The sequence below is a fragment of the Protopterus annectens genome, chromosome 4.part0, assembly GCF_019279795.1.
Source record: "Protopterus annectens isolate FY-2018-M chromosome 4.part0, PAN1.0, whole genome shotgun sequence".
NCBI classification, from domain to species: Eukaryota; Metazoa; Chordata; order Ceratodontiformes; family Protopteridae; genus Protopterus; species Protopterus annectens.
Genome location: NC_056733.1, coordinates 1,107,714,776 through 1,107,735,974, shown reverse-complemented (window position 1 = coordinate 1,107,735,974; position 21,199 = coordinate 1,107,714,776). Strand labels below are relative to the sequence as shown.

Here is a 21,199-nt window from a genome sequence, read left to right as displayed (position 1 = left end):
GTAATCCTCTTTGCAATGTACTTCTGTGGCCTTTCCAGCTGCTGAAGATGTCTTGTGAGGTACATTCCAAAAGGGGCGTTGTACTCTATAATGGGTCTAACGAGTGTCGATTAGAGGGGAACAATGACCTCTTTTTTTTTCCTGGATGAGAACCCTTTTATGATGAGATGTGCCATGTAGAAGGACTTCCTGACTACTGTGGCGATGTGACTATCAAAGGAGAGACTACTGCCCACCTGGGTCCTAAGGTCTCTTATCATGCATTTGGTGTTAAGTAGATTGCTGCCTATGTGGTAGTTCATGGGTACAGAGTTTTTACCAAAGGAGATGACACTGCACTTTTTGGCATTCAGCTTGAGGCCATGGCTCTGACACCAGGCATCTGTCTCACTGAGGCCCTTCTGTAGGATGTCCACATCATTTGGGGACTTGACTATGGCTCCTAGTTTGCAGTCATCTGCGAACTTCGTTAGCCAGAGGCCTTCTGTGTTAGCCTGTACTTCAGAGAAGTAGATACCAAACAGGAGAGGTCCCAGGACGGAACCATGTAGTACTCCACTTGTCACTGGTTTGAGGTCAGATTTGGAGTCTGCAGCTTTTACAGTGTGGGTTCTGTCAGTGAGCCAGTTGGCAACCCATCTTGTGACGTAGGGACTTGTACCTAGTTTACTGAGTTTAGCTATAATTCCAAAATGGGGGATGGTGTCGAAAGCCTTGGCGAGGTCAAGATAGGCTGTGTGAACGACCTTACCCTCATCCACTGCTTTGGTGACAGCCTCAAAGAAGTCAATCAGGCTCAGGAGCCATGATCTGCCTTTCACAAACCCGAACTGGGTGGGATCCAGAGTTTGGAGGTTACCAATGTCTTTGTTTATGAGTTCCATGATGATACGTTCCATGGCCTTGTAGACCAGGCTCGTCAGGTTAATAGGTCGATAGTTCCCGGGATCATTGGTGGCTTCCCCTTTGTGGAGTGGGATAACTGTTGCCGTGCACCATTCAGTGGGAACAAAGCCTGATGCAGAGTTATTATTGAACATGAGGCTTAAGTGGGGAGCCAGTTCATTCTGAAGTTCGTGTAAAACGCAGACTGGGATGTTGCTCGGTCCCATGCATGCTGTGTTTTTGGCTTTAGAGAGTGCAGCTTTTACCTGCGTAGTTGTGATTACAGGGACTCTGCATTCTTCCTGTATAGATATGGGCCCTTTAGGGGGTGAGAGGGGGGTAAAGTTAGCACTGAGCCTATCTACCAGGATGTTGGTAATATCAGTTGGTTCTGTAATTTTCATGCCTTTGTGCTGTAACTCAAAGCAGATCTGGGTGTAGCCATCTAGATTCTTGACATAGCTATAGAATGCTTTGTGGTTGTCCTTGGATTTAGTGGCAATTTTGTTTTCGTAGCTAGCTTTGGAGGATCTTATAAGGGATCTCAGCTACTTACTGAGGCTGACCAGGGAGATCCTCCACTTATTGGATTTTACTCTCTTTTGCAACAGTTTTTTCCTTCTGTTGTACAGTTTGTTTATGGCAGGGGACCACCAGATTGTCTTCTTTATTTTTTGGAGGATAGCACGATCCATGCACTTATGTAAGTGCTTATAGAGTGCATTTGTGTAGGATTCAGCATTTGTAACTGTATTGTCCATCTGCATGGGTGTCATGAAGTTCACCACGTCTGTCTTAGGAAGAATGAAGTTGACTTTGGGGAAATTTTTTACTGTGGTTTCCTTAATGGGGAGTAGGGGCGGGATGTGGATGTCAAGGGTGATAGGCTTATGGTCGGATCAGACCAGCGAGAAGTTGACTTCAGGTGTGGAACACCAGTCACTCATGTTGGTAATGACTAGGTCTAAGATACTGTTGCCCCTGATAGGGGTGTGGATAGGATGATCTAGGGCATTGGAGTTTATGAATTCCAGAAAGCGTTAAGCTAAGGAGTTGGTACATGAGTAGTTTTCCCAGTTAATGGTGGGGTAGTTGAAGTCGCCCATTATTAGGGTGTTTGGTTGAACCCTAAAATTTTCCATTACATCAAGAAAAAAGCAGTGGGAATCCTGAGGAATGGTGGGGGATCTGTAGCAAGCTACAATTTGGATTGCAGTTTTGCCCAGAGTTAGTTGTACTTGCATAACCTCAGATGCATTATGCTGAGCAACTAGCCTGGAGGTGTGGATATCCTTAATGAATATGGACACACCTCCGCCTTTGGTGTTTCGGTCCAGGTTACATGGCCGAAAAGTGTGGTATGAGTTATAGCCTGATAGTGCAGGGGTGCTCTCTGGACCCTTGAACCAGGTCTCAATCACTGCACCGATATCGATGTTCTCCATTTTAAAGAGTGCCTCGAGTGAGTGCATTTTGAGATTTAGAATTCTAGCATTGAGTAGCATTACCCTCAGTTTTTGCTTGCCTGTTCCTGTTATGGTGGTGAATTTGTTATTTGAACCCAGCCTAAAAAAGGCACCAGAGGGGCAAGAGCCTTAGCCAGTATCCGGAATCCCAGGGGTGACAGGTGCAGGCCATCTGTGGCAAAGCATCATGGTCTGTCAACCATGTCATCCCAAGCAGACAGATAGAATGACACCAGAAGATTAGCCAATTGTTGAAGTCAATCATTTTGTCCTTGTACTGCGGTATTATTCTGGGCAATGGCAGAATGCTACTCAGGGCTAGGGTCATACCTGCCTTGGCTACAAGATCGGAGAGCTCTTCCATGTCTCTTTTCATGTAGTCCAGGGAGGTGTGTCTCAGGTCATTCACACCAACATGGACAATGACAGAGTCATATTTGTACTTGTTGTGGAGTGACCTGAGTGCATGGGTTATGTGGCGGATCCTGGCACCCGACAGGGAGCTGACAGTAACCTCCTCCTTGTTTAGCCTGGTGAGTGGGACATCAGTGTGCCCGACTATAGAGTCACCTATTACTAGTGTGTTGGGTACGTTGTTTTGCCTTATTGGCTGTGGTTGAGTGGCACACTGAGTCTGTGGGCTGTGTCTCATTTGGGTTATGTTGGGGGATGGAGGTTGCTTGCGTTTCTGCTTTGGAGGTCTCTGTTGCTTAGACAGATTATTATTGAGAGCCTCCGCGAATGTTTTTGTGTTACTATGTCTGGATTTTGGTGGTGTAGATTTAGTAAGACTATGTGATGAGTGTGGTGTGGTGCAAATGTTTACCTTCTCCTCATGACTGTCAAGTTCAGTCTTGGTTGGAGAGAGCTTTACCTCCAGTTTGGCTAGATAAGTGCATCTCTCACGGGTTTTAGTGTTGGGTGGTAGGAGGAGAGGGTTGTCTGTGTACATGAGGCAGTTTCTACATTGCCTCAAGATGCCTAGATTCATCAGATAAATGGAGAGAACACTGGGAGCTGACCCTTGGACATGCCTGATTAAAAAACTATTTTCCTTTAGATAAGTGAGGAAAGTGAGTACAAGAGCTGTTTTTCTCTAAGCAAGTGAGAAAAGTAAGTACAAAAACTGTTTTCCTCTAGGTAATGAGGAAGATTGAGTGCTATAGTAATTAGTAGCTTATTTAGTGCTTACAAGTTCTGAACAGGTGCTGAGCATGAATAAGCTAATGTAAGTGCTAAAACTAAAAATCTATATCGGCATTAGACGAGTTACAGGACAGAAACAAGTGCAAATGCAGGCTTTCAAATCAGAAAGTTGGGAGAGATAGAAGAGATTGCCCAAACGGCCAATAACTACAATTTCTGGGCCAGAACCACTCCGTATGGTAGACAGGTTACCTAGTGCTTACCACTCCCACTGATAAGCTAGAAGGCTTCCCTCCAACACAGAAAGTCTTGGGGGGCTCAGAATCTTACATACAGTCCTGGATACAGCAATTCTGTATCTGGAACACTAGTTACAGGAAAGGTAGGAAAGAGGCTTACAGTTTTTTTTTTTTTTTTTTTATACAGAAAAGTAGCAAAAAACAGTAGTGAAAACAATTTACATGCAGTGCAAGCTAGCATACTTGAGTATGTAGCAATGTTAGACCAAACAGTTTAAAAAATGCAATTAAATTAAAAAGGACTAAAAGCAAGTGCAGAAAGAGTTTATTAGGTAGAATGTGGTAATGAGATGGGACTGGGAGAGTGTCCCAGATCAAATCTACAGTGGGCAGGCAACTGGAAAAGCCACCAAATTTAAACCACAAACCAAAAATAGGGAGGGTGCGTGGGACAAAACAGTTTCAACAGAGATCTAAGCAACAAATAACAGTACAAACTTTAAAACAGTTTAATCAGTATAAAAAGCATCTCATGGCTGTCTCCAGGCATGTGTCATGCACTTCACTGTTTAATCAGTATAAAAGGCATCTCATGGCTGTCTCCATGCACTTCACTGTTTAATCAGTATAAAAGGCATCTCATGGCTGTCTCCAGGCATGTGTCATGCACTTCACTGTTTAATCAGTATAAAAGGCATCTCATGGCTGTCTCCAGGCATGTAGCATGCACTTCACTGTTTAATCAGTATAAAACACGTCTCGTGGCTGTCTCCAGGCATGTATCACGCACTTCACTGTTTAATCAGTATAAAAGGCATCTCATGGCTGTCTCCAGGCATGTGTCACACACTTCACTGTTTAATCAGTATAAAAGGCATCTCATGGCTGTCTCCAGGCATGTGTCATGCACTTCACTGTTTAATCAGTGTAAAAGGCATCTCATGGCTGTCTCCAGGCATGTGTCATGCACTTCACTGCTTAATCAGTATAAAAGGCATCTCATGGCTGTCTCCAGGCATGTGTCACGCACTTCACTGTTTAATCAGTATAAAAGGCATCTCATGGCTGTCACCAGGCATGTGTCATGCACTTCACTGTTTAATCAGTATAAAAGGCATCTCATGGCTGTCTCCAGGTATGTGTCATGCACTTCACTGTTTAATCAGTATAAAAGGCATCTCATGGCTGTCTCCAGGCATGTGTCATGCACTTCACTGTTTAATCAGTATAAAAGGCATCTCATGGCTGTATCCAGGCATGTAGCATGCACTTCACAAAGCACACTTTTCAGAAATAATTTATGCAATGGTGTGCTAGGATTTAAGAAAGGAAAAAGATTGAATATTTATCATGGTGTGTTATTTTATTATCGTGATTACCTCACAGAGCCATGCTTTGGCTGTTAAGACTGCATACCTCTCAACTGTCCAGATTTTTCCAGAATGTTCAGATTTTTCTTCATATTTTGGTCTGTTCCTTGTAAAATTTGTGGTTTGCCGACAAATCACTAAGATGTTCTGAGAATTTAAGTCACTAAATAATGACATATGTTTGAATTTCAGACTTCAAATCCTTCAGAAAATGTATGCTAATGCAATTCATGTTACTCTAGCAACTTTCTAAGTTTATAGGAACAATATTTAAAGTCTGTCCCTATTTTTGGGCCTTTGTCCCCCCATTTTGTTAGGCTTTGTCCAGTTTTCTTGCATGAAGAGGTTGAGAGGTATGATTAAGAGGTGAATAGATAGTTTTATTTTTGTGGGAAAGCTGACAAATTAAATTACAGAAAACGTTGTTAGAATATTTTATATTGGTATTTATGACAGACGAGGGCAGTTGCTTTACCTGGCTTCACCTGAAAAATGATCCACCAGTAATCTAATAGCAAGTACAGAACATAACCAGGACTTTGTGTTGTATGATGTGAACAGCTGAAAACGTGAAGACACAATGAAGTGCTGGTAGTAACCGTTACTACTGAGTGCGAGATGGCTAGTTACAGAGCAAATATTTCAGTTATCATTTTGAACAGTATACACTTTTCAAAACATTATTTGAAATTGTTTTTCTTGGGAAGCAAAGCCTCTCACTTTTGTACAAGTGGATAAAGTCCACTGTAGGTTTTCCTGTCTTACTCAACAGCAAGTGTTTTGTAGCTTTGGGTGGAACTAAGATTTTATCCTGCAGTGACCTCCATTGACTTAGGCATGGTCCTGACCACTTCTACTTTATTTCACAACTCTACCACACAGGGCACAATCGTAACTATGACCCAGCTAACCCTGGTACTAAAGGAACCTGTAGTGGAGGGAGTGACCAATCTATAGTGACTTGCCCATCCTGGGAAGGAGTCAGTCCAGTCTGCTGCTCTACTCACACATGGTGGAAAGTCAGGTGCACTAGCAGCAGACATGTATTTGGTTCTGCTAAACTGTTCATGTGCAGTAGCCCTCATTGTGCTTGTGCAGAACCTTGTGCAATCCGTGAACTCACCCTTGGCCATCTGCAGTGGGGTTCATTCAGTATCAAAAATCCAAAGCATTGGTGAATGATAGCATGCTTATGTCTGGGTAAAGAAGAGGTTACTGGCTGATATTCCTCTGTGGAAAGATAACCCCCACCCCCAGGGGTTATGAAGATTGCTTATACCAATTAATATTAGGAACTTGCGCATCTTTATGGGGTGATGAGACTTAATGTGCTAAATATTAAAACAAAATGTGCATTATTGCACAGTTGGTCATCACAGGTGTTCATTAGCGGCTAATAGCAGCAAGGGTTGAATAAGCTGTCTGCAAAAGGCAGTAAAAAGGTAAGTGTTAATCACAAAGTCTGTGAAGGATACATAGTACAAATAAGTACAGTAAAATAAACAGCAAATAGGTAAGCACTCAGCATTGCTGTTAGATGTATGCATAGATTCAGAGTTTGAGTATGTTTGAAGGTTAATCCATACACCGTTGAAAGAGCAATGGGAGGATGATGCATGTATTATAGTCTTTTCAGGGACACAGTTTAGGAAATGTGTGGTTAATGAGTTTATTCACAATTTAACATATTTGGAGGGGGGGGCATCCATCCATACACAACCCTTTTTCCCATTTTTGCATATGGGGTCAGGGTGTCACTTCAATAATAACAATCATCTAGAGCCAAGGTTTACACCACCAAGTGGCTAACCCTGCTGTGGTAGTTCTTCCACACTACACAGTCATGCGTATGCCAATTTAGTGTGAACAGTTCACCTACTGCATGTCTTTTGAATGTGGGAGGAAACCGGAGCACCCAGAAGAAACCCACACAGACACAGGGAGGATATGCAGACTCCACACAGAAGGCAAACAAAAATTACTTTAAAAAAAATAAAAACATGAATAAACAAAACAAAATAAAAAAAGAATTTGACTGGCATACATAAGCTTCATGCTAAAAACGCTGCTTTATTAAATGTTAATAGACAAGGCACAGCAAAACACTTTGACTAAGCACTTTCACCTCAATAGGCATCATCAGACTCATGTACTTTCATTCAAACACACCTTAAATACTAAGCTTGCCCAACTTTTAGTCTGGGGATGCAAGCATGCAGGTAGACTGATGAGTTGTAAGCAGTCACCATGGTCTAGTGCTTACACTACAAAATATTGTAATCATCCAATGATGAGCTGAAGCCCCTCTATTTATTTTCCTGGCTTCTACTAGGGACTGCCCTTAACCCTCTCCAGAATTTGGCATATTGGTCTCTGACTGCACTGCCTGCACAAACCTAGTCCCCTTCCTGACCAGCCGATGCCTAAGATGCTAGCCTGACTCAAGTCACCAGCAGTAGGATATTTACTTAGAGCATGACATGGCTGGTGATTAATGTCACCAGATTTTAAATCTGTTAGTTTATGGACAGGCTCTAGTTAGGAAGCATTAGGCAGATTTACCGAGAAGGTATAAAATTGGGGGGGGGGGTTCTTGCATAAATTTAGAGTATAATGACATTGTATACTTAATATATAGATGCAGTATTTGGGGATTTCCTTTAAGTTATTTATTACTGATGTAAATTTTAGAAGCTAACATATAATATTTTTATTTGCTGTTTTTAAAGTGATAGTTAAAAAAGGAGAAAAGCTTTTGGGATCTGGTGATAGTAGTACTTGGATTTGTAGTGAATACTGAAATCTGTATCAGGTTTTAGGTAAATGAGATGAAAATAATTGTTGAGGCGAGCACTCTTAACACATCTAAAGCCATAGCGATAGCTGGAAATGTGTATAACAGTAGTGAGTTATAGTTCTGTTACAGTATTTGATAATTCAAATTGTGGTTCTGTTCAGATGCCTTAGCTCACAGATGTGCGATTTATGCACTGTACTTCTAATGTACAAACATTCAGCATTAGATTTGTGATTGTAAAGCTAGGCAGGACAAAGCAGAGTGGAGCGGAACTAAAGAAATGCACTCATACAGGCCTTGCAGAAGTTGTGATGTAATGAAATGTTGCCCATGAACTAAAACAGTACCAGGATGCATTCCCTGTATAGTCATCTGCTGCTTCTCTCCCCAGGGCACTCAAGCAGATGAGCTTTCCATCTGTCAGGATGAAGAACTGGATATTATTGAGGATGGAGACATGGAGGACTGGGTCAAGGTGAGCATTTAATGCAACGTTTCTTCCATGGGTATCACTTAAGAATCATTTGAAAATTCACCTAAACTGCCTAGAATCCATGCTGTGAACTCCACAGTAAAAAAAACTCTGACAAAACAAATCACAGTATCGGTGAGGAGTTCAGATGTGTTGATACGTATTTAACAATGATGCACTAACATTGTTTTTTATAACATAATTAGAATGTGTGGGGATTTGCTAATGCCATGTGTTTTGGTTACTATATCTATGTAAATCTCAAAGAAATCAGAGTTCAATCACCTAACGTCAGTAACAGCTAAACTTGTGACAGCTTGTAAGTGTGAAATACAAATGTCCACATGTCACTTAGTTGATTGTTTCGGTCTAGAATATTGTTATAGTCATGATAGCTGAAATGTAGAATTATTAGTGGTTTATTTCTTTGCTAACCTAATATGCTAGATTATGTGCTGGCAAATACATAGATTTGTAGAATCTGAAGAGGCCACTGTGGTTTATTATTGTTATTGCCACCAGTCATCATCACCATTATTATCATTATCATTATTATCATTATCATTATTATCATTATTATCATTATCATTATCATTATCATTATTATCATTATCATTATTATTATCATTATCATTATTATTATCATTATTATCATTATCATTGTTATCATTATCATTATTATCATTATCATTATTATCATTATCATTATCATTATTATCATTATTATCATTATCATTATTATTATCATTATTATCATTTTTATAATTATTATTATTATTATCATTATTATTATTATCATTATTATCATTATCATTATTATCATTATTATCATTATCATTATTATCATTATCATTATCATTATCATTATTATCATTATTATTATTATCATTATTATCATTATTATTATTATTATTATCATCATTGTTATCACTGTTATCGTTTTTCTAAAAAGTGTGGAGTTCCCTGATCACAAGCACAAAATGTTTTAACTTTGTGTAAACAGAATGTAAAGTTATTGCTGTGAAAGACATTAATGTCATATGAATAGTACATCACTCTCTCAGAAGTAATGCTGCATTATCAAAAATATTATTACAGTTTAGATGTCTGTTAATTGTCTTGTACTGCAGTTTTAACATCCTTTTCTTTTTCATTTATTCACACTGCTGTTTCTGCTTTACTGTTTCCATTGTTACAGAGGAGTCAGGGCCTAGCCTGACACTCAGCAGGCACACAAGACCAAAGACCTGTCTTAGGATGACATTCCAATGCAGGATGTGTACACACACACACACACACACACACACACACACACACACACACACACACACACACACACACACACTCACTATTCTTCATAGGCATACTGGATCATCATCATCAGTTGACCTATTATCCTTAGAGAAAACCAGGGACCATCGCTAAAACTCCAGAGGTTAGGCAAGAACATGTAGTTTCCACACAGAAGGCACCCCAGCTGGGAGCTGAACTAGAGAACCATGCACTGTGAGGCATCAACACTACCCACTACACCCTCTTTGCTGCCTGTTTATTTTTTATGGGCATAGTTCACAGGGCAATGCTTTTCCTACCCCTACAAGGGCAACCTCCATGTATTTTGGAGTAGAACTCCTCACTGAAGCTGATGCATTCTTTCTGTTAGTAACAGCTTAAAAAGCTTTCCACAGTTTGCATTCTGCCACCCATCTCAGGCACTTTATCTCAATCACCTCTAGCTTCCTTAATTGCTGTGCCGTCAGTGCCCAGGTTTATGTACCATACAGTAGTACTGGTTGTACCACTGTTTTTTTTTTCCTTAATTTTCAGCTTCATTGGCATCCTTCTGTCACACAGTACCCTTAGCAAACAGTGTCAGTTGACTTAAGCCCCTCTGATTCTAACTTTGACCTCCTCAGTCAGACTTCATTTCTCTTCAACCACCAGTCCGAGATTCCTGAAAGTCTTTACCTGTTCCACTGTTTTCCTTTCTATGTCATATTTCAGCTTCTGATTTTCCCATTTTCTTACCATAACAACTGCCATGTCTGTGCACAGTTTCATACCATATGCCTTCAGTTTTACATTCCATTCCTTTATATGCTGAAGTTCTTGTTCAGATTCTGCCTGTAATACCACATCATCTGCATGTATCAGCTTTGTTTATCTGACTCCTCTGACCTAGTTGCTAATGTAGTCCATCACCAATGTAAACAGGAGTGGGCTAAGAGCTGAATTCTGGTGCACACCCTCAACCACTGGGAACTCTCCGTGAGTCCAGGCATTCTCCGTATTTGTGTCATCAGGTCCTCATACTTGCTTGCACTAATTCTACCAATGTTTCTCAGATTCACACCATCATAAAATTGCCAAAATCAGCTTTTTAGGAACCTTGGTATATGCTTCCTCCAAGTCTAGGAATGTCCAGTTGAGCTCTTTCCTCATCTTCAGTTTATTTTCTTCTAGCTGTCGGTCTCTCACCGCAAGCATCAGTTTGGTTGTACTGCATTCTGATCTGAAGTTGAACTGCTGATTTAACATTTTATACTGTTGCATAATACCTACCTGACTCCCTGCAAATTAGCAGGAATACGTAAATAATCTTCAGCAGATTGTTCTGTGTGTGGAAAATATTCAGCGTTGTATGTGTTTAATGTTCAAACTGAATGCCTAAGAATGGTTTCCAACAAAAGTAGGGTTATAGACCCTGATACCTAGCCAGTTGTCCAAACTTTTCTTAAATGCTGTAAGAGTTTCCATTTTGTGTACACAGAGTGGTAAACTATTCCACCAGATGCTGACCCTATAGTGAAAAGTATTTCTTAGCTATATGGATAGTACCATCTTTACATCCACAAACAAGTTCTTAGTTCTGTTTGCTAAATGTGCTTAAAGATAAATCCCCAGCGATGCCTTGAATGCTGATTATGTACATATTTAAAAATCCGCGGTGGTGGTGCTGCAGTAGTGTTGTCGCCTCATAGTAAGACGGTGTCCGGTTCAATTCTCAGCTAGAGCGTCTTCTGCGTGGAGGCATGCGTGAATGGGCGTACCTTCATTGAAGGTTGTGCATCAGGGCTGGCAACTCGGCACGTAAAATCAACTGCCAATCATTAGCGGACCGGAGTTCTGCTGTGGCGACCCCTAACCGGGAAAAGCCAAAAGACACAATAATAGAGCCTCCACTAACCAGACAGTGGCTAATGGAAAGCAAATATAGTTACTGTTCTGTTGGTGACCTACTACCTACCTTATAGTTTTGCAACTCCATTCAACCCATGTGGAGTTTGTAACAGATTATTTGTTCAGTTAATGTATTATTAGAAGAAATTAACAATCTGTCTGTTACTAGAAATAAATGGTTTAATGTGGGTGCTAGTTGATCCGATTCATAATCATTCATCAGAGGATTATTTACTTTGTGTCATTGTAGTCGGGTTTAAATTATCAAGCATCGGCTTAGAAGAAATCAGCTCGAGAAGTTGTTGTCCACTCTTCAGTAATACTATATCAGGGTGCAAATGTTCACAGAAATTCTTAATAGGCTCGTAAATTCCATAAAATCTGGAAGACTCTTAATATTGCCTTTAAGAATGAATATCTGGTTAAAACTCTACATTTATGACCATGCATTTCTTTATCTTTGATATTGCTCCCTGTTCTGCTTTTTTTTTTAACAACAAGGCCGTCTTTAATTGTACAGTGTAAAAAGTATGTACTGGCATTACTACTATTTCCCCTGGAGGTTCTATGACATCAAAATTACTATGTTATTGAATGTTATATATTCAGTAGGATCCATTGGACAATGTATATATAATGTAAAGAAGTTTTACTTCTTTATATTACTACTGTATTTTGCAATTATTGTTTCAAACATTTTGAACAGTTTGTGTTTTTGCTGCAATGTCTGCATATGTTGCATTCAGCTGTAGTCATATAATTTAATTAAAAAGAAAAGTTAATAAATTTAAAAAGAAGTATAGCCAACAGAATGCAGCTCCCCTACTGGTGTAGGATTGACTGGTATGAATGTTTTTTAATTAAACAATCGTTTTATTGCAAGTTTCCAGAAAGAAACAACAACAAGAATACAAAAACCTTATAAATGTATAAAGACTCAAGCACAATTATTTTGTTTCAGTTTGCCTTTGTTTACTTGGTTTGTGTGACTGGGTTTAGTCAAAAAAACATTTTTATTGGAGGCCCAGAGAGAAAAGCTCCAACGTATTGCAAACATTTGTAAACAGATATTCAGCCATTTACATTAACAGACATTAAGCAATACACATTAACAGTTACACATACACTTGCTAATTAGATTACATTAATATGATATAAAGAAAACTATTACAGTATAAAAGATACTTGTGTGTAGTAAATGATGAACATTGAGCATTTGTAGAAGGGTAATAGTGGGTTTGTCAACAGGTAACAGCTCTTGTGATTAGAAATTCAAAGAAATGGAAATGAGGGAAGGAACTCATTAGGGCAGAAAGTGCTAATATTGTAGTTTAGAGGTGGGGTATTAAGCAGGTTCAAAGACAATTATATATGATTATTTTAAGGTATATATATATATATATTAGAATTACAGAGGTGTGGTGGCAAGCAGTGTTAAAAACTATGTATATGGCTGGGAGATGCTACTAAAACTATTCAGATATTGGTGATGACTTCTGGGGTGCAGGATGCTGAGTAAAGAGAAAGTTTGATGATATGACTACCTGAAGATCAATAGTGACTTTTATCCTGGATGTATGCATGGTTTAATGGGTTTTAGTTGTGATTTAAATCAATTTGCATTTTGAATGAATTTCATTAGTAGTGGGATGTGGTTCCATAGCGACACTAGATGAACATGCAGAGTCATCTGCAAAATTGTTTGATGTGGTTATAGTGATAAGTGATTTTTCTGTAGAGCATAAAATTGTATTGGAGGAGTAGTGCTCTATTAAGTTATTAAGGGCTGGGCAATTTACTGGCTTACAGAGAAGTCTGTGTTAGCTGAGAAAAAGCTAGGTGGTGTGGTAGATGACCTTCCATATCGTTGTCACAGTATTCATAACTGAAGGGATCTCCTGCCAAGCTTAGCCTTACATCCAGCCATTATACCAAATCTTGTAGAACTTGCAGGTGCTGTACTTCATGCGTATGCTGCCTGCTCAAGGCGTAGGGCATAAAGGTGATGTACGGACAGACACACTGAGAACTTCTATGCCAGCAGCCTGAATGCCCTTCTGCTGTGCTGGTTACCAAGCTGCATTTCAGATAAGTGCCCTGGTTCTTCTTTTCTTTTTAGTTTTAGTGCTGTCATGTCAGAAAGGAAAAGGAAAATGTCAGTATGGGAGGCAAATTCCCCATAAAGACCATCACAACCACTGTCTTTTCTGTTTAGGTGCTTCCCATCACCATATGCAGTGTTCTATCTGCCAGGCTTTAGACTCTGCATAGTTGTCTGTCCTATTTATCTGTTTACCTTGAAAAACAACATCTTAAACTGTTGGCTCAGTGCTATGGTGGAGTCTTCCCATCCCAAGGGTCAGCTGTCGGCCAAGAAAAAGGCCAAAAAACTTAGGTCTAATATGGCTACTGTCCAGTCTCCCCAGACATCTGTCAAGACTATTGAAAGCCAAGATGATTGTCCGGTGGTTACCTTGGATTCCGCTACCATGACCTTGTCAGACGCAGGCATGGATTGACTTTTCTCACATCCTCGGAGGCTTTACAAAGTCTGCTCCTGATGTTGAGGGGGAACTTGGGCTGATTATATCTGAGAGACTAATGGCAGATTTTGCAGCTCTTAGGGTGGAGATCCCTACTGCGCTTATTGAATGTCACCAGGGATCTGACCCTCCAAAGGTGTTTTGTGCTAACATCCTACAGAACACCAAGCATATTTCTGCTGACATTAAGGATCCCCAACATGAATGGCAGGATTATATTCAAGGGTTGTTTAATACTTTAATGGCTTTAAAGCCTCCTCAAGGGGTGTTTGTGCCTGCCCCTCTCTGGTCTTCCACTCCTCTTAAAAGACCAGGGAACTTGATGCTTCAGCTAAGCATCTGGATACTTGGGAAGAGTCCCTGGCTTATCCTTTTCGTATTCCTTCCCCCATGGACTATGGTTCAGTGGAAGAGGGTTCTGTTAGTCCAGATTCCCCTTTGGAGGAACTTTTCTTTGGTGGTACTGTTGCCCACATGATGGAATTTTGTTTTTTTAAGTGGGATTATTCTCAAGTCTCTGATATTCAGAAAAGGTGTTATGAGCTCCTCCAGATGGAGTCTTCTAAGCCATCTGCTGTTATCCCTGTTCTGGATTCCCCCTGGATAATTTTCAGCAGCTCCTGTGGCCCCTGATTCTCAGTCCCCTGCTCCCAAGAAGCTTGATAGATTATACAAGGTGCCTGACGAATGAAAATGTCTTTATAAATGCCCTTCTGCTGATCCTTCTGTAGTATCTGTCTCTTCTGACAAGCCCTCTAAGCTGTTACCCTCTACCAAGTTGCTTTCTTTAGGTAAGGATAGCAGGACCGTGGAGAGGCTGACCAAAATGGTTTATACTGATGGCACTTTATCCTTCTGGGCAATTAACTACCAGACTCATATGACCAGGTATGTTTTGGCCCTTCATTCTCAGGTTTATAAGGTGTTTTCTGACCTTCCTGACTGAGTGGAAGGCTTTGGCCCTTTCCCTGTTGGGTTCTACCTCTCAAGTTGCTTGGTACTCTATCAAATGCAGCTACTATGCAACTGATGCCTCCTCCAGGGCTGCTGCCTTTGGTTCATTTATGAAGTGTTACTCTTGGTTTCATCTTCAGGCTTTTCCTGATGACATTAAGGCCAAACTGTTGGCTGCTCCTTTGGATAATAAAACTTTTTTTGGTGCTGTTTTTCTAGTCTGTCCAGAATAAGGGAAAGGCCCTGCAGGAGTTGATACATGTCTTTGATTCTCCTATTCCTAAGTTTCATAGGAATTACCTCTCCAAATCTAATTTTGTTCAGAAGTAGTCCTGGCTTCCACCTAAAGTGGAGAAAGAGTTCTAGATGTATGCCGCCTGCTAAGTCATCTCAGACCCCTACCTCCCAGAAACCTGCTTTTCAGGATAAGCTGAGTTCCATTTGACAGTTTGTGTCTCCTTTCCCTCGGCCAGGTTCCCTTATCCCTCCATCGTTCATTGCCTCTTCCAAATAGGTTAAAGGTCACAACTGACTCTCTGGTTCTATCCATTATCTGCCAAGTATATTTCATGGTTTGAAAATCCCTTCATCCCTTTTTGGGAGTCACTCAACCTCTTTGAGACCAACTTCCTGTTTTCCCAGCAGTACTGCATTCTCTCTTGGTCCAAGGCACCATTCAAGTTGTGCCTCCTGCCTAAGGAGGGAAGAGTTTTTTATTCAAGAATGTTTTTGTTTCCCAGAAATCAGGGTACTTGAAGACTAATTCTGGACCTTTCCCAACCCAACTCCGTTCTCAAGATTACTTCCATTCAAATGTCTGTTCAGACTCTCTTTCCCCTTATTCTACCCCAGGCCTTTCTGGTCTCAAGGATGCCTACCTTCATATCCCCATCCATCCACTTTTCAGGAAATGTTTGTTTCTCTATTTATTCCTAGCATTTTAAGTTCTTTGCTTTGCCCTTTGGCCTCTCTACATCCCAAGGGTATTGACCAAAGGCCTTGTTCCTGTCATTGCCTTTTGCGGGATGAGAAGAGTTCAGATCTTTCCCTATCTAAACAATCTGCTCATCCAAGGCTCTGCTTCAGAATCTCCAGTTTACAATGTCCCTGTTGCATAGTCTGGGATTCACCATAAACTTCCAGAAGTCAGCTCTGACCTCTTCTCAGAATCACACCTTCCTTGGTTGCAGGCTTCAGACCAGCCTCATGCTGGCATCTTTGCCTGCTACTCCCTTTTTCCAGTCTCTTCTTCCTCTTGCTTCAGTCACTTTCTCAAGGTCATCAGGTTCATGGCTTCCACCATTCCCATACTTGCTGTGTCCAGGGTCCACATGAGAAAGCTACAGTGGTACCTCAAGTCAGTGTGGCTCCAACATTGCCACTCTCTGGACTTCCAGCTCCTTCCTTCCTTGTCTCAAACTTGAGCTTCAGTAGTGGATTCATCAGCTTTCTCTCAAACTGGGGCTTCCTTTTCAGGCTCCAGTACCAACTCAAGAGCTCTTTATAGACTCCTCAGACAGGGTACAGGGGTCCACATTCAGTTCTCTCAAGGTTCAGGGTCCCTGGCCTCTTCATCAGAGGTCATACCATATCAGTATAAAGAAGAGGAGGGCTGTGCTTCTAGCTCTTCAGGATTTTCATACCCTCTTTCATCCCAGACCCCTCAAAAATTTCAGACAATACAACAGTGATGTGGTATGTCAACAAGCAAGGGGGGGGTACAAGAATCCTGTCTTCTTTACAGACTAGATCTTCATATCTGTGATCTAGCTGTCTAGTATCAAGTGATTCTAAAGGCTTTTTGCATTTTCTTTGAGCAGGTCCAGCACACAAGCTCACAAATTGATGCTTCACAGAGATGTGTTCCTGAACATTGTCCATCAGTGAGGTATTCCTCGGGTAAATCTTTTTTGCCTCCCCTCTGAACAGACAGCTTCCTCTAGTCTGTTCCAGTGCCCAAGTCCTCTGGTTTGGAAAGTGGGTATCCTGTCTTTTCTTTGGCAGGGGATGGTTCTGTATGCCTTCCCTTTCCTTCCTCTGTTACCATGAGTCTTGCACAAGATCAGGCAGGAATCTCCCAACATTTTCCTTTTTGACTCCCTTTTGGCCCAGACAGCATCGATTCCCCCTTCATTCTCACTTGGCCAGTTGTAATCATCACAAGCATCACTGGGTGCACCTTCTTACACAGGACAAAGGGGTTTATTATCCATCTTGACTTGTCCACTCTTCAACTGATGCTGTGGATGATAGGATTTTGATCCCATTTAGGCACCTGTTTTCCAAGGATGTGCTTCAGGTCCTGCAGGAGGCTAGGAAGACCACTACCAGAAAGTCATATTTGGCCAAATGGAAAAGATTTTCTGTATGGTGCCTCTGTTGTCATCAGGATCCCCTATGTTTGGAGGTTCCTCTGGTTCTCTTATTTTATGATCTGCCCAATGCTGGTTGCTATATTCTTCAGTTAAAGCTCACCTGTTAGCAATTCCTGCTTGTTTGCCCTTGACATCTCCTCTAGCCCCTAGGTTTAAGATCAGTTAACCTCTTAAAGGCATCCTTCATATCAGGCCTCCCAAGAAGCCTATTTTGGGACCTCAGTTTTGCTCTTGAAAATTTGACTTGGGCTCCTTTTGAGCCTGCTGCTTACAGCATTGCACTTGGAAGACAGTTCTTCTTTTGGCTCTTACTTCAACTAAGAGAGTGTCTTAGCTTCAGGCTCTAATAGCTGTTCCTCCTTACCTACAGGGTACCTCTTTGTACTAACTCTTCATTTATGCCCAAGGTGGTCAATGTGTTGTCCCCATCCGTGTATTCCTCTGCTTTCTTTTTTTCTTCTCTGCAGTCTGCCAGTGAGAAGGTTCTTCTCACCTTGAATTTGCATAGACAGCTCAGATATTATTTGGTTAAAACTAAAGTTATTAACAAATCTGAGCGGCTGTTTGTTTCCTTTCATCCCAGGTGTTAGGGTTTAGTTATTTCTAAGCAAGCAATGTCTTTCTGGATTTCTCAGGCCCTTTCTCTTTGGCATTCTTTTCATGGTAAATGTCTTTCCTTATCAATAAAGGCTGATTCTACCAGGGCTCTTGCCTTCTCTGGTGCTTTTTTCAAGGGGCTGGATACCATTTCCATCCTCGAGGTGGCTACTTGGTCTTCTGTTCATGCTTTCACTAAGCATTAAAAGTTGGATGTTATTTCCAGGGCTAGAGCTGGCTTTGCCAGGGTATCCTGCAAGGGTTTCTGGAGGGCTCTTCTATGTGGTTCTCCTCCCCAGGTTTCCTGTTGAGCATTTGTAATCTTCCTTAGGTTATGAATACTGCAACAGGGATATAGACATAGTACAGTTGTGTAAAATCTTAACATAACAGTAGATGTCCTTCTGTTCACAGTTTTACTGTTTGCTCGCTCCCTCCTGCCCCTTCTTCTTTAATCTGTTCTTATTGCTCTCCTGGCCAAGGAGACTCTTCTCCAACTGGATGCAGATAGTCTTCCTTATCCCAAGAGACATTCTATTCTTCCTTTGTCTTTTTTAGTTCTGAGTGTGTGCATCCATACATCACCTTTATGCCCTATGCCTTGCACAAAGATTGTACTTGTGATGTACAGCGCCTGTAAGTACTAAAGACTTGGGCATACTGACAAGACCTTGGGCTATCCTTGACTGGAGATCCCTTTGGTTATGTATACTGTCGCAGTCACCAGTGAAGAGGGAGGGATGGTGACCTAATAGTTAAGGTGTTTGCCTTACAAACACAAAGTGCGGGGTTTGAGTCTCACAAGGGATAATTGGCTAAGCTTAAAATGGCTTGCAAGGGCAGCTAGCTTAGTACTAATATATGAACCTAAGAGATGTTATAGTAAGATTTTACACAACTGTACTTTCTAACCAGTTTAATTCTGTGAGGGCTAGGCAGTGTTATGTTCTATTGTAGTATACTGCAAATTTGGCCATTTTATTATAGCATTGCTCAGGTTTGGATAGTTGTGAAGACTAGAAGGTTAAGTAAGATTGGGGCAGCATAGACGAGAGACGGCAGTAAGAAAGTAGAGGTTTCACTCATAAAATACTCCATTAATCAGATAAAACCTGAGCCCTTCAAGATCTCTTACAACCATACACCATCATTAGAACACTCCGTTCCAGTGACAAACTCCTAGTTAAATCCACCAAAGCAAACAACTCCACTGGAAAATCCTTATTCTCTAACATCATTCGTAAAATATGGAATAAACTACCCACTTCCATCATTTCATCTGCACCATAGTACAATTTAAAAAACTTCTATTTACTCAGTTAGAAAAGTCCTGGCTTTGCTTTTGCTTTACCCACCTGACTAACTCTTTATTCTCCACTTTTTATACACACCCTCTGACATTTTTTAGATCTACGCTTTACAGTACTATGCTGATGCTCTTTGTGTTTCACTGTTGCAGTCATTACATTTGAGTTATCTGCTGGCAGGTTGCCCTCAGTCGGCCTGATTAACAAAGTCTTGGGTCCTGCGTTGGTTGCTGTCCCTTCTTCCATGACGTCAGGTCATCAGGGGTATAAAACATGCAGCCAATGCCATTACATCAGTCTTTCTTGCTGTGCGGTGCCCAAAGCAGAAGCAGTTCACAAGTGCTGGTCAGCCGACTTTTGAAATTTTTGTTTTCAAGTTTCAGAACCGAAGTCTTCAACTTAAAGCTAAGTACCCCATTGGGGAAACTTTTTCTTGCTCCTTACCGATGTCAGTAAAAGTTAATAATTGCATTACTTGTGGTAAACAAATACCTCATAAAGATTTTCATTCGTACTGTATTCCTTGCCTAGGCCCTGACCATTACGTACCTTGCTGTCGGTTTTGTGCTTTATTTAATCAGCGCACTATCCATCGTCAGTACATTTTTGCTTCTAAATATTTCGGTTCTCGGTTTCATTACTCAGAAATGTCGTCGGTTAGCCATCCGACTACCGGGATTCCGAAAAAACGCAAAGATAAATACAGAGAGACAGGCCGCCAATGTCCAAAACTGCCGACGACACTTCTCCTAAGCCAGTCGCCAGTTCCCTGGTACTCAGTCAGGCGCTTTCGCTGCCCCTGATACCCGCTACTTCTGATTCGCAGGCCTCTACTGAAACCCATTTGGAGTCCGGTATGCCGCGAGATGCTTCACCTATGGAACCCATGGATGTCTCTACCTTGGATGGCTCTGGAGCCACTGTGCAGGCACCGGCTTCTGAGGGTGTTTTCAGGCCTACAGACTTGCATATTAAATTGGCACTGCCTTCATTACTAAGGCCTAAATCTCGATCCATGTCTAAAAAACTGGCGCCCAGGCCACATGTTCAGGCCCCTATGCCTAAAAAACAAATTATAAAAATGGCTGAAGATCTAATTACTGTAGTCAGGGGTAGTCACCCCCCCCCCCCAAGAGGCCTAGGGCTGAACTTGATTATGAATCTTCTGATCAGGTTTCGGTTTCTTCTGACTCTTCTAATGACCTGAATTTGTCCATACCTACTTATGAGAATTCCAATGCAGAGGATTCCATTCCCTCTGCTTCTCCTCCTGAGGATTTTTCTTTTGGGGAAACTTTTTACATACCTTAAGGGAGCATTTCCACTGGGATAGTCAGGAATTTTCTGAATCAAAAAAGAGGCTTAGGGATTTTCTTCTACCTCAGCATAGGCCTTTGGCTATACCTCCTGTGCTAGACATTGTTGATGTGTTCTCGGAATCCAGTATGGCCCCTGATTCCCTGCCTCCGGCTCCTAGTAAACCTGACAGATACTACAGGGTTCCTGAGTCCCACAAGTTCCTTTTCAAAAATCCTGTTGCAGATCCAGAAACTATTTCTCAGGGACCCAAGGGCATTAAGGCTTCTACTGCTAAAAATCCTACCCCTTCTGATAGAGACTTCAGGGCACCGGATAGATGGGGTAAAAAGGTTTATACTTCTGCACCCTTGGCAATCAGAGCTTTAAACTGCCAATTTCATATGTTAAAATATCAACAGCATATTATTGGACTGCTTAAACAGAAAATGATGTTGACTCCTAACTGTGTGGAAAATAAAGATTTGCAGGATTTAATGCATTCTGCTGAGCAAGTTGGAAAACATACTTTGCAGTGTGGTTTTGATTCTTTAGAGGCATCCTGCAGGGCT

General features: G+C 41.2%; 1 protein-coding gene across 1 annotated transcript in view; it reads left to right on the top strand.

Moving 5' to 3' along the window:
* The window catches only part of LOC122799790 (F-BAR and double SH3 domains protein 2-like), a 1,119,909-nt gene that overhangs the window by 970,027 nt on the left and 128,683 nt on the right, over positions 1 to 21,199 (top strand). The window contains exon 11 of the mRNA XM_044069087.1: positions 8,295 to 8,378. Coding sequence (XP_043925022.1) covers positions 8,295 to 8,378 — 84 coding nt within the window. The remainder of the gene's footprint in view (positions 1 to 8,294; positions 8,379 to 21,199) is intronic.